Source organism: Dinoponera quadriceps, unplaced genomic scaffold (genome assembly GCF_001313825.1).
Source record: "Dinoponera quadriceps isolate SergipeBrazil2010 unplaced genomic scaffold, ASM131382v1 scaffold179, whole genome shotgun sequence".
Classification (NCBI taxonomy): domain Eukaryota; kingdom Metazoa; phylum Arthropoda; class Insecta; order Hymenoptera; family Formicidae; genus Dinoponera; species Dinoponera quadriceps.
Window position 1 is genome coordinate 1058067 of NW_014554529.1, and position 13759 is coordinate 1071825.

Sequence of the window (13759 nt, forward strand, 5' to 3'; positions counted from 1 at the left end):
TAATGCGAATGCATACCAAATAGATCCTAAAAAAAATATCCAGGTCACTATTTCAGCTTGTTAATAATTCAAAAAAATTGTGAATCTGCAAATATAAACATTAAATCGATAAAGTTAGTCTTTATGTTTCTTTACACAATCTCTGCAGAGATATTTTCCTCTCAGATATCACGGATCACTTATCATCGTGTTACACTTTCTTAACAAATATATTAGAATAGGCATGGGTAGACGCAACAGCATAGACTTATATTCTTTCTTATAATCTGTCGATAACGAACGGATATAAGGAGAATTGGATATATTCATGTACTTATTTATGTGTATATATATATATATATATATATATATATATGTATATGTATGTATATANTAAATGTTAAACGAAATTGGCTACGCGGTATGTCCGATCAGGCAGATCAGCTCGGTACCAGTTCCGTTCCTGAAACAAAAATCACGTACATTTCGTGTTCAGTCTTTCTTTCTCTTCCTCCTGAAAACGAGCAACTGCAACAAAAGCGTTAACGCGAACAAGCAGTGTTCCTTCCTTCCTTCCCTTTCTCTCTCTCTCTCTCTCTTTCTCTCTCTCTCTCTCTCTCTCTCTCTCTTTCTCTCTCATGTTTCATTCTAAAGCTGTTTTGCGCCGATAATTGCGAAATAAACGCAATAATTGAGAAATTATCACTAAAACATGTGAGAAGGTATTATATATATTAAGTATATCAACATCACGCATAAGATACAAAATGTATTCGACACTACGTATATGCGTGTCGCATCACAGCATGCTCATTCCATAAAAGAGTTATCTCTATTAATTATAGAATGTGTACTAAATTCATATGCGTCTATCAAACATTATATATTGTTTATAGGTAAATATATGATATTTTGCGATACTTTCGGATGTAGGAGAGTAAGTCGTTTGATACTTTTCGTTTCCGCCCGTCTTTCTCTTTCTCTTTTTGTTTTCTTTCATTCCTTACACTTCTCTGTATCCCCTACGCAAACTTTCTTTTATTCTGAAGGGAATTTTCTTTATAGAAAATAAACCAGGCGAGTCGATCAGAGTCTCGCTCTGTTGTTTCATAGAGGGTGAATCCTACAAGGATTTGTACACGTATGATTGTGTATGTAGGCATTTGTGGACGTGCTCGCACCCTCAGACGGAAAGTGTGTGTAGGACGAAACGCCTTACGCATGACTGACTCTCTTAAAGCATTTTTCGGGCGGAATGGAGTCTACCCTTTCGTCTCCTTTCTTATCTATGATTTCCTAGAGTAGTGCGGAAGCTGCGACTTGACTGACGGTAAAGTTTATTGACATACTTATTAATGGAAATCAAATATTGGATTAGAAAAGCTATAGGAACATAAGCTGTAGGAATAAAAAAACGAGTGGGATCGCATACGCATATAAAATTAGAGGTAAGCACAAGACACAAAGAATACAATGAAAGGACAGATTGGTGCAAGTAGGGGGTGTTGATAATTTCCCGGTTGAGTCAGCTGCGAAGAGTTACATTTTGCGATATCGTGCAATTTTCTGTTTTGCCGCATAAACGGAGGAAGCGGCGATAAAAGGAAACGAAAGAAATAGTTTGCAAGCGACCACGGAAATCCTCTAGTCAATGGTGGTGTTGTTCGTGGCGCTCCTTAAAATCACATTAAGGACGAAAGCGATGCCGAAAATGACGGGACGAAGGGACGAAGATGCCGCGGAATGAAAGAAGGACGTGGTGGAGGTAACGGGAAAAGAAGATGAGACGAGTTGCACCGTGGAATGTGACGAAAGTTGTAAAACTGCGAAGAGCACCGAACTAGATCGATGATGTCAATAGCAAACATACTGCATTATACTTATTATTTTCAAGAGTTTCTCGCCGTCGACAGCTTCCTTCTTGCGACGCATCAAAGTTAATTAATCCTCCGAGTGGCAGCCAGGGTCATTTGCGCCCGGGCCATTAGAAGTAAGAAGTGTTTGTTCCTCCAAATAAAATCATTAAAAATAAAAGCAACTTATTATTGACAAAACAGTTGTGTGGTATTCAAGTAGAATGGTAAAGGAAGGGAAGTTCCGATAATTTTCGGAGATTTTTTCGAACATTACTTTTGTAGAGGAGAAAAATCGAGAAAGATACAATAGTTGCCACTCCGAAGGTAGTGGAAATACATTGCTACTGGGAGGATTAAGCAATAAAGAACGTCGAATTTTTCGAAATACAATTAAAAAACCGATTTAATCGATGAAATCAATCAGCCAATGTAAACTAATGCGCGCGGGGCAAATTATTCATCTCGGCCGATTAAGAATTCATCAGTGCAACCTGCCTATCTCCCCTTCTCTCGCTCGAGAAGAATCGCTCTTGATACGTAAAAGGAAAAATTCGAGGAGGAAAAGAAGAACAAAGACGCGGAGAATTAATTGCGCCGCGATCAATGGGATTCTCGCGTAAAGCGTTAGAAAGGGCCAAGGGAGAAAGAATCTCTCTCTCTCTCTCCCCGTCACGTTCTCTTCTGTCTGTCTCTCGTCGTAGCTGACTGTGACAAATAATTACCGAGGCTTAACATAAGCCAGAGGCGGTATACTTAGCTAATAGCAAAAAAGAGCGGCAATGGCCTCGTCTCGCAACGTGCGAGCGACGCGTTTACGCTGTGACGGGCCCGCGTGGAATAGATTTCCACGATTCTGAATTCCACCGGCTTTCGCGCGACGTATTCGTGCAACGGCCGGGAAAAACCGAGAAAACGGAGACAGTGAAGCACGAGCACAAGTATCAGCGATTCGCATCCGTTCGCCCTCTCTCTTTCCTCCCCGGAGAGAAAAATAACCTGTGCGAATGTAAATATCGGCGAAAAATACCTGTCGTTCTCTCTCTTACCAAATGGCCCGTCTTAAACGACATAATAGTCAGTACCGAAGACGCTCTCATCCCTAACTTATACTTATTATTGCATTATCTCGCATTCTAGCATAATTCCCGTGGAAGCTAGCGGGGAGATGATGAGAGAGACGAGAAAAAAGTCGATGCCTTCTTTTTTACACAATTCGGCGGCCAGAGGTCAGCGTGGGTACAGCGTAGCGGTGACAGCAGGTGCATCGCCCTCGCTAACGCGAGTAACGGTTGCGTTAATGTCTTCATCAAACCACCGTTTTTCCCTCAATTTCATGTCGGCACGTATCCCCTTCATCGCGCGCGTAACTTCCGCGAAGAAAGACATGATTTTTGAGAGGACGTTTCGCTCTTTCAACATGACCGAGTAGTGTTGCAAACACTCGGCTTTCACCACCCCTCATGCCGTGAGAACTGGAAGGGGTGACGCTCTCATGAATGTGCCGGAGAGTTTCGTGAGCTCCTTAATGAACCTAGTTCGCGAAAACCATTAATAACGAAAGGACTCGACGGGAAAAGAGAAGCCGATATTCGGCCGAAACCGCAGATCTTCCGTGAGAAACTCCTCAAGCGGCAGCGGCTGCTGCTTTACGATATCCATTATTTTTCTAAAAAGCAATGCACCGAAGGAATTAACGCGAAAATAAGTCGGATCGTTGTTTATAGAGCGAGTAAAGGGCCTTAATGAAAGCTCTTTCTTCTCAGGAAGGAAACGAGAAGAGATAGGAGATGTCGGCTAGCCCTAATGCGACGTATCAATATACGTGAATGGTGGTGATGGGCCAATATCGCATAAGTGGCTCGATTCGCAGTCATTTGTTACATTTTGTTCGGTCTAAGTAATTTAAGAGTCACCGTTTGCCCTCTCCTCCTCCTCCTCCGTCTCTCGAGTGGAAGACCGAGGGGGCGACCGAAGGCGGAAACTAAGAGAGAACAAGGAGAATAAGAAAGGGGAAAGGGTAGAGGGTGGGTTAGGTTGCCCGGGTGGAAGTTACGCTATGGCAAAGGGAACGAGGGTGGTGCACTTCGCCTCCATTCTTCGGCAAATCGCGGCATATTTGTCAGATTTTTGTTCGAGAACAAAACCACCCCTGGCGCGAGTAAAAGATGCGGCGCCTTAAGTGGATTGGTTTCATTCGTTCGGCGTGTATGTGTATCTATCCACGGCGAATGCCTTAATTTCAGCCCGCTGCCAGAGATTCTCGCCTTTTTCCCGCCGACTTCTGGACCGCGCGAGGAATCTCTGCTTTTCCCGACGCGGTGCCTGCATATCGTTAGCGATCGCGCACGCAACGAATTCGGCGCCGAAATTTCACACAATGCGCGACGTGCATCTTGTCACATCTATGAATTAAATTTGGAATCTCTCCTCACTCACCCTTGAAACCCTTCTCCGGCGACGTGGCCTCGAAATTGTGGACGTCGGACTCTACGTCGTTCTCGTTCTCTACCGGGGCGTCAATCTGAAATCATTAATGTTCAAAGTACACTTAATACAATTGTAACAAGACAGATTTTTATTTTCGTTACAAATCATCGAATAATTTAAATAGTTGCTAACGAAAGTAGCTCGTTCTTTTTCTGCGAGATATGATTAGAAATTTGATATTTTTAATTAAAGATTTTACAATTACAATAAAAATGTTCTACATTGTTTCATTCGTCTCGGGGAGGCAGAAAGAGATGATCGTCCGCATTAAATTTGAGCGACGCAGTGTATCGGAGACACGTGTGAACAGCTGCCAACAGCTATAACAGTGTCTTCCCACGCGTCTTCTCGAAGCACAGATGTGATCCACCAATTTACGCGCCCTTCCATATTCCAATTTCATAACTACGTCTCTGACATGCATATGCTTCGATATTATACGATAACATTGAATAATATCGATATTATTTTTGCGGATACATATAACAACAAGGTGCAATTTTTATCGGTAGATATGACACACGTGAGAAAGATTATCGAAAGCATTCGTCAAGATACGTAGTGACGCGTAGCTAAATCGACTTCTGATCGTTAAAAAAGTTAGCATGGGAATTCGAGCGTAAGCGCGTAGGTGTGATTATCTCTCTCTCTCTCTCTCTCTCTCTGAAACCCCTTTTTCCCATAGAACTAAATATAGCAAGTGTCATCCGATGGACACACGTGTGTCGTGCGACGTTAGTACGACCACTAACATCTGGTTGGTATTTCCTGGCCGCGACGCATCTTCTGCAATATGATTTATTTTCAAGTATAGAATCCCAGAGATTCGCCGCGACGAGAGATCGCGTCGGTAAGAGCGGATAATCAAAGGCAATGTGAATATACAGTGGCCGGTACAAAAATAAAGCAACGCGAATAGAGAGGGTTGTAGTAGAGTTTTTTGGTGAGTCATGCAGCGAAAGAACTTTTTCTCAAATTATTTGTCAGCACTTTAACAAATATTTGGTGGAAAATGGAGCGTTTCCTCCAACTAGCCGGTGAAACACTTCGCCGATAATTCCTAGGCGGAGAGATGACGTAGTTTGTTTCCACGTCATCGTCGATCGCTTCCGATCGAGGTCGCTGGCATTGGATTCCCCGAAGTTCTTTCTTTCATCACCAAGCATTATTCTCTCCTCTCGCAGAGAGTGTAAAGACGAAGGTAGGGAAACCAGGTAAAGAGCGTTCTACACGGGTATAAGGCCAGTTTTGAAATGCTCGGCAATATAGTGAGTTCGTTATGAGGCTCGCCCCGACGTGGTATGGCTCATAATTGTAGACTTCGAACCGTGCACCTTCAGGCACTACGTTCTCTCCGACTGACACCTATTGTCCGCAGGAAAGTTCCGCGGACTCGTCCGAAAACCGTTTCGATCGTTCGCCGGCGAGCGGAAAAAATGGCCCGATCGTCGTCCACGTCCGGCGTCGATTTTCGCGGATCGATCCGCGGCAAGAAGCCGCGCGCGAATCCGACGCGGGGAACGCAAGGCGAGCGCGGACAAAACATTTCATGGCCGGGCATGAAAATTATTAGCCCGAGAATGTCTTAATCCCCGGCAGTGAGCCCGGTCCCGCGGTCTTCGGCTTAACATAAACTTTTTTTCCGTCCGAGACTCACCGGGAGAAACGCTCGACGCGAGCTGACGGTCTCGCGAAGATGCGGCTAAGTGTGCTGGAACGCGGCGCAGTTCGGCGCATAATGTATGTGCAACGTCGAACGGCACCCCGTTTATTTCCAGGCTAATGCACGGTTTTAAGGTACGCCGCGCTTTTTCCACCGCGGTGCCGGTGTATCGCACTTTTTATGTTTCTATCGTCACTTTAGAAAGCGGAGACGCAACGTATTTTGCGCTCACTCTCACTCGAGCAAACGCAAATTACGACTGACGACACGGCTCTCTTGATTTCAAAATCAATTTATTATTAAGTAAAGGCCCCGCAAAAATCGCAAAATTCAGCTAAAGATACCAATTGCACAGCATTTTCTTACAAAATTAGTTCTATCAACGAATCTTCCAACTTCGCCATCAAATTATACCGAATTATTTCCTAACTCTGAATAAGTACTCTACCCCTGTTGTAAGAAATTTTGTATACCTTCTGAAAATGCAATGATATAATTGTCTGATGAAAAATCGGACATAGTTCTATTAATTAATATTTTTGCGCTTTCGTGTACTTCAATCGTGTCTATAATTATATTCCCCACTTTATAACTCTTTCCTGATATTTACAATTTTTTTCATGTTATTACTACGCATGTTTCACTTTTGCTTTTCTCCACATATTCAATCACAGATTGTTATGTTTAAATTGTTAATGTTTTTATATCGCGACATCATCGGCAGACTGTAAAGTGTTAATAAACCTTTTAATTATTGGTTAGAACCTACTCGTTTTCTTTGTTTCTTGCCAGAAATGATTCTTACGTTTCCTTTCCCCTCTTCTTGCCAAACAAATGAGAGACTATCGTGTATACTTAATTTTGTAATATACTATGCGTGCAACCAGATACATATTCCGTTTTAAATGAAAAGAACACGTGGAACAACTCTCGCTTCGGATAAGTATCTTTTGTATTCGCTCAGACATCATTAGAGTAGGAGTCTTAAGTTATTCCCAGGCTGTCCTGAGTTATTTATCTGTCTGCACGCGTAGGGTGAATCTTACCACCTCTCCTCTCCTCCTCCTCCTTCTCGACCACGTCTTAATACCACGAGCCACAGAGTTAATAAACCGACATAACGGCAATTCTCCGAGTTCCCAGCTTCCTCAAGTTTTTGACTGAAAGATTAATTCCCCCCCGTATTTCACCCTTTCCCTAAACGAGAAGACATTTTTTCGTACATTTACAAGTCTCACGAGCAAATTAAGAAAGACCGTACGGAATTCGTGTAAAAATATTTTTATTCAGCCTTAAAAGACCGAGAATCGATATGATCGATGAGATCTTCGTGATCGCGACTCGTTTCCGAAAGAACGTTCTGTCGCGGTGAGTTTCGACGGAAACTCATATGAGAAAAAGGAGCACGAAGACTTAAGGCAAGTTAGTTTTGGCGGAAGACCGCGGAGTGTATAAATTCAAAGTAGATTAATATTGTCTCCGTGGCTGTCGCGGCGCCAAACTTATGGCGCTAATTCGGAGGAGGAATTATTACCGGGGGCTGCCTCGGAGTCATCCCCGCTAGTGTGTTTTGCGAAAAGGGGGGCTATCTTGTCTTTAATAGAAGCCGTACGTGCCTAGCAGGATTCCAAGCGATGCATCCGTTAATATTTAACCTTCCAACTGAGAATCGTCTCGATTCAGAGGAACGTCGATAATACGAATCGCATAGGAAATACAATGCGCAAAGTCGCGTAAGCGAAGGATCAATAGACGAGGCGCAGTTTCTCTTAAGAAAATTAAGAACACCTCGCATTGTCTCTCGTCTCGCGTAGTACCGGAGAAGACTGTTTAGCATCCCCGATGAAAAACCCGCTGGGTAATTATTCAAATTATTTTCAAGGGCCACGCTTTTCGGTAGACCGCAGCCGCTACGTGGCGGATGTCTCTTTATACCGTCTCTCCCTACGTCTACCGGCTGCAGAAAAAGTACAGTGGTCCTGTCATCAGTCATGAAGCGAAACATTTCGCTTAAAAACAACGAGAAGAAAAATAATAAGAGCGCCCCTTACACGATCCCGTGCAACGATTCCGCCTTTTTAATATAAACGGCACATTTTGAAACTACAGCTACCAGCTGTTGAACACATAAAACGCGAGAAGCACGTCAGTTTCTTCCCGTCGTTGCGTGAAATATTCATAATTCTCGGAAAACAACGCAAACGTAATTGAAAATATCCATCGTCACTGCATGATAGCGAAGAATAAAATGGGGGAAAAAAAGGGGGGAGGACGCGAGAATACAGACGATAGAAAAGGAGGTGGAGATTAGCCGGAGAAGAAGACGCTTTTTAGACGGTCACCGACGTTGCGGAGGTGTTGTGCGAGGAGTGACTGATGAGTTTTCCGCTCGATTGGATAGCAGCAACACACACTCGCTCCGTTTCTGGATTTTTTCCAGCTTCCCTGCAGCGCGATGACGTTTGACCTAAATCCCGGCTGAGCGCGAGAACTCGATTTAGGAGATACGTTTTTCGTTTAGAGAAGTCGTCAATATACCGTAATTAAATCACACGACCACAATGTATATTTATCACTCGCACAGGCGATGCTGAAGTGCACAGGCGAAGATACGCTGTCGATCGAGCGAACGGAGCATCGCGGCACTTTGGGCCACATCGTCCATAAAGAACGGAGCATGCTTCCGCCAGGGACAAAGGCCGCCTTCATCACGAGCACCGTCCTCCGCGCTCGTCCTCTCGCCGCGGACTCTCGGAGCGAGCCGAGTGAAGCAGCACGCCGAATCTCTCCTAATAAATGCCATGCACGTGACAGATTTTCTTTAACGAGTGCTGACGACGAAATATTACTCGATTGATCTCGGAGTGAAATTTTACAGAGAAGAAGAAGAATTCCTTCGTTTCTAATAACGGAGATATTAAAGGGGATTTCTTCTCTATTATAATATATCAAGCAGATTCTGAAGAAAATCTCCATTTTAAAATACAGAGAGTCGTACGGATGACTTCCGTTCGCAAAAATAATCGATTAAATCATCTCTCTCGAAACAGGTATTTTGTCAGAAAACGTAATATATGAGAAATGTGTTACATAAAGCCGTGTGAGTCACAGCGGCCGCCAACTAATTATCGCGTGTAATTGTACACGTTATGCGACGCATCTCAGCATCGATCGGTCGCGACGGATTGTTATCCTTCGCCTGGGAGTAACGTAGAAGGGGAGGAGAGAACTGGCAAATTGCAGAGCGTTAGAGATCGCGAGCGCGATTTAGTCCCGTGGCCGCGGGAGGCGAAGGCAGAGTGGAAATCACCCCTCGAGGAAACGCTCGGATAGTCCAGGGTAGTCTTAGCGTGTCGCTTAGCACCCTATCTGCAGGGATCTTCTCTCAGGCCAACCCCCACGCAGCTCGGGGGGGCTGCGTTTGTCGTGAGCATTACTCACTTTCTAGACGCCTACTTGCAAACCCCACCGAGTCGTTCCCGAGGCTCGGTGACTACATTAGGGAACAAATCTTCCTTTTCTCGAGGCAGCCTCTCGCGCGCGGCACATACGCGCTGCTATAAATAATGGTCAGCCCTGTATTGACCCCGTACAGTATCATCCGATTTGTCTGTTAATTCAATCCTATGCGTTTACTTCTAGCGAACGCGTAGAGCGACACAATGTGTCTGATAAAATTATCCTCTAATCTTGCCGAATGTAGCGACTACTCTACTCTCTATGTCGGTGGAACGACTTTTCGTGGACGAAGAGAGAGTATTTCGTAATGGCTTTTGAAGAATTCCGCGGGCAAGATTAACGAGATCCACGTGTCCGGTATTATCGGCACGCACCCAAGACCACTTGTTCGAAGGAGCAACCTGTAGAGGCTGGCATACCGCACGGTTCGTAAGTGCGTGCGGCACAAGGAGGGAGCGAAATTCAGGGTTAGCAGCGCGGCCAAACATAGAACCGTGTGTACGCGTCCATAAATATCTCCTCGTAACTCCATGCTCTGAATGCGATAGAAGAAAGTCACCACGAAACTTCGGATCGTTCGAGTTTCCTTCTGAAACAACCGACAGCAACAATTCGACGAAATCCGCAATAACGAGTTTTAACGTGTGAAATTAAACTACGCGAACAAATGGAATATTTACTCGCGCAGCTGATATTCTCCGAAGAACGATTCAGTTCTAAGGACGTTCCGATTCAATACTTTGAAGTATCGATATACTTTTATACTAATACTTTTACTAAGCATTTTATCATTATTCAACGAGCAAAATAATATATGTAAAAGATATGTCGAACGATATTCTCAAATATGTTTCCAATTGACATATCGGCGTATCGGTACTATGAATTTCGATTCATACAAAATATCGATACTTTATGCTCCTCCGCACATTCGTATTTTTCCTGAAAAAAAAAAAAAAAAATGCTTGCCAGTGGCATCGCTGCGTCTATACGGTTCAAGTTCAATTAATCGAGCTACCGAGGGCCGTCGGCGGAATTCATAAGGATGTCGAAATGCCCTGAGAGCGGCGCAATAAAATGTGCTCTCTTTCCGCCGGCAGCCCTCGGTCAGGAGCCACCGCCACATGTCCCTCCGCGAAAAGAGTGGCTCTTCCTCGCGTCATCTGCCGAGACGAGACGAGACGGGACGAGAGGCGGAGAGGACAAGAGGGGACGACTGACGAAGAGAAGCAGAGGCCACCGAGAAGCCGAAAGCTAAACCCGCCGACGCGACGGCGAGTTGGAAGCGAACCGTTAGTATCAACAAACAGAAGCTTAGTTGTTACCGTCGCGAGAGCGAAAGGGTTAAGTGGACAGGATACAGGACACATGTTCGACACGGAAGCTGGCCTCAGACGCGTTTTAAAACGACACTCCGTGTTTCCCATTAATATTGTTCAAGTTTAACGGATATCGTTCTCCTGCAATTGCGATGAAATATAATGAACATAAAATAAAATAGCAAGTTTTTTTTTTCTTTTTAATAATACGTCTTAATAATCAATCTTTTTTCGCCGTTGTTACAGTCCGCTATGGGAATTCCTTTCAGGCTTGGCTTTTTATTTTCCGATGAACTTGTGATTTAGACTTAATCTGATAATAATTGTGTTTTCATGGTTAATCATTAACCCTCCGTTATTAGTTGCCAATGTATCGAATAGACTACAACGTATCGCTGTGAATAGAAAAACATAATATTTACACTATCATTAAGTCATAAGTTAACTAGAAAATGAAAAGCCGAGCCTCAAGGTGCGAGAGAAGTTCTCCGCTTGAGCCTCCGATTTCGCGTAACTTGATCGAGGAGAAGTAACGCGACGTCAAATAAGAATGCAGCATCCCGCCCTCTCGCTGCAACCATAACTTATTCAGCGTTTAAGGGAACCCGATATAGGAGAGCACGCAAGGGGGAGGAGGAGAATCGAGCTCATAAATCATGGCATTTTCAGATTTCCTTTTATCAGTGGCTCTCTAACCGTGCTGGCGGTTCGCGGCGTTGACCCAGCGCCATAAATATCCCCATTAATATTAACTTAGGCTCGCCTAGGAGGCGAGAATCGCGAGTGACCGAAACGGAGCGACAAAAAACGCCTAGCCCAGGGGGGGAGCGAAAAAAATCTCGTATGCCAGGGACGAATCTCATATAGGACGCAGCTGGGAATTGGGCAGCGTCCCGAAAAATTCATGGAGCGGAGCCCAAGTTCCGGGGTGGTTCTTGCGAATCGTTGCACCTCGTCTCCGCTCTTCGTTCCGGCGGATATGAATTGATTACCGCCGGATAGATTTCACCATCTCGAGTACTCTCTTAAGTTGAATCGTTGAAACAGTTGACGAATTTTTTACGAAACTCTTCTACTTGGCTCTTTTGTCTAATTACTTCGCTGATTTTGGTCAGTGAAAGATCGAGTCCCGTAGCAAAAATACATGTCGTAGATGATCATGTGTGTAATAACAGACTCAAGAGCTACAGCTTTCGAGTTTCAACAATCAAACATAATTAAGAATATTTCGGGCAAAATAATTGACCTTAAGATCTCTCCGATGGAAACAGTTACTGCTATTAACGGACTTTTGCAGCGAAATTTTATTGATTCGCTATACTTGTAACTATGATCACTAATAACTATCGACTGCTTCTCAGTAATAATACACCGATTGCATTTTAGAGAGCACGAGCGTTTCGGACGCTCTTCCTGCCGACTCGTTTAATAAAATCAATACATCGATTTTTTTATCAGCGACATTAAGAGTATCGATAATAACCGCTATATCGCGCGCGATACAGCTAACGCGGCGGCGTGCAGCGCCGAGGAAGGCTGGGGCAATGAAGAAGCTAATACCGAACTTTTTGTGCCATTCCATTCTTCAACGTCTCTTAAGCCACACTTTCTTGCCCGGTGTGTATCGCGACGTGTATCACCTGTCGTCGAATGACGCGCGCTGCACTTTCTCACTGTGTCGCGCCGTTAGCGGGATCAGAAATCGCCACAAGAAAACGCAACGATGTCAAGTGCGAAGTGGAGCTCGATGAGCGATATGTAAACGATTGCAAATGAGACGTTGAGAGAGAAACCGGCCAATTCATACTGTTGTCCTTGTAGACGTCTATCTCGAGTATACTTTGGTCAAATTGCAACAGCGATCGAATTTACGCAGAGAAGATCCTCGCGCGATTCGCCACAATTGTCGTAACTGTCGAAATTTTCATCCTATATCACTTAGTTTTGCATTAAGTCTTCAAGTGAAGCAAAATAGCATCAAAGAAACACTAATAATAGCCCCTTTGATGCTACAAAAGGAATTTCGATCTCCCGGGAGGAAATTTTAAATTCTAAGTTAAGAGCGAGGAAATAATATCTCACTTGTAAATATCAAACAGCAGAAGACTTAATGTAGAAATTTCGAACGCGAGGCGTAATCCTCTCGGAATCTCTCGCGCGCACTGAGAAGACGAGTATCGTCCGGAATTCGGTGGAGAGTCTTCTCCCTCGATTATTTTCAACGCATTCAGGAGCGAAATCGATGACGATGACGATGCCTTTTAAGCCTGCATCGGCTTAATTGATTTATTTCTGAGAGGGTCCACACACACCGTCGGATGAGACGCCGCGGTCGCCCTATTGGCCAACGCGAAAAAGGGGCAAGCGTAGCCCAGCCGGAGTTCCTTTCGAAGGACTCTTTCACTCGGCAGCCCTTTCTTCGATCTTATCTTCGAAGGCATCGATAATTAGGGGCGATAATTACGGTGTTCCGGCTACTGACCTCTAGCTACCGGTCTTTCGGCGGAAAAAAGTGCCGACGATAATCGTCGCTAATGTAACGTTGTAATATCTCGATGTCCTTGCGCACGCCTTGCGATCGTCTCGGTCTAATCAACAATGCTGGACGCGCTTAGCATCGCGTATCGTTTCCACCTTCATCCCGTTTTTTATCAATTCGTATGAGTATCGAAAATGCAGCAACCATTTGACACGATAAGAACTGACAGTGTGAACTTTTATCTTTTTTATACACTCAAGACGAATAATTAAAAGCCCATTAGTAGCATTGCCACTTATGTGATTATTAGCGTGAAATACACTATGTGCAAAGTGTGTCGATAATACGTTAAAATTTTTTAAGGTCGTCTTTTTCACCTTCTCGGTCATTTCAACAACGTGAATACTTTGATATCCGACTTTCATATACCGACGAATATACTTATATTGAGTTTACACAACACTGCCATCCAGTTAACTAAACAAAAAAATAAAATAGTGACTGCTTCTTAGCAGAA

The 13759-nt window shown here is 44.1% G+C and overlaps 1 protein-coding gene across 6 annotated transcripts in view; it reads right to left on the minus strand.

Annotated features, from left to right (window-relative positions):
- Nucleotides 1–370: 370 nt before the first annotated feature.
- Nucleotides 371–13759, minus strand: part of LOC106751794 (ubiquitin carboxyl-terminal hydrolase 48-like) — a 47313-nt gene continuing 33924 nt past the window's right edge. For all 6 annotated transcript variants that reach the window (XM_014632945.1, XM_014632944.1, XM_014632943.1 and 3 more), the window contains 2 exons: nt 4272–4356; nt 371–442 (listed from right to left, as the gene is read on the minus strand). In XM_014632945.1, coding sequence (XP_014488431.1) covers nt 420–442; nt 4272–4356 — 108 coding nt within the window. In that variant the 3' untranslated portion in view covers nt 371–419. The remainder of the gene's footprint in view (nt 443–4271; nt 4357–13759) is intronic.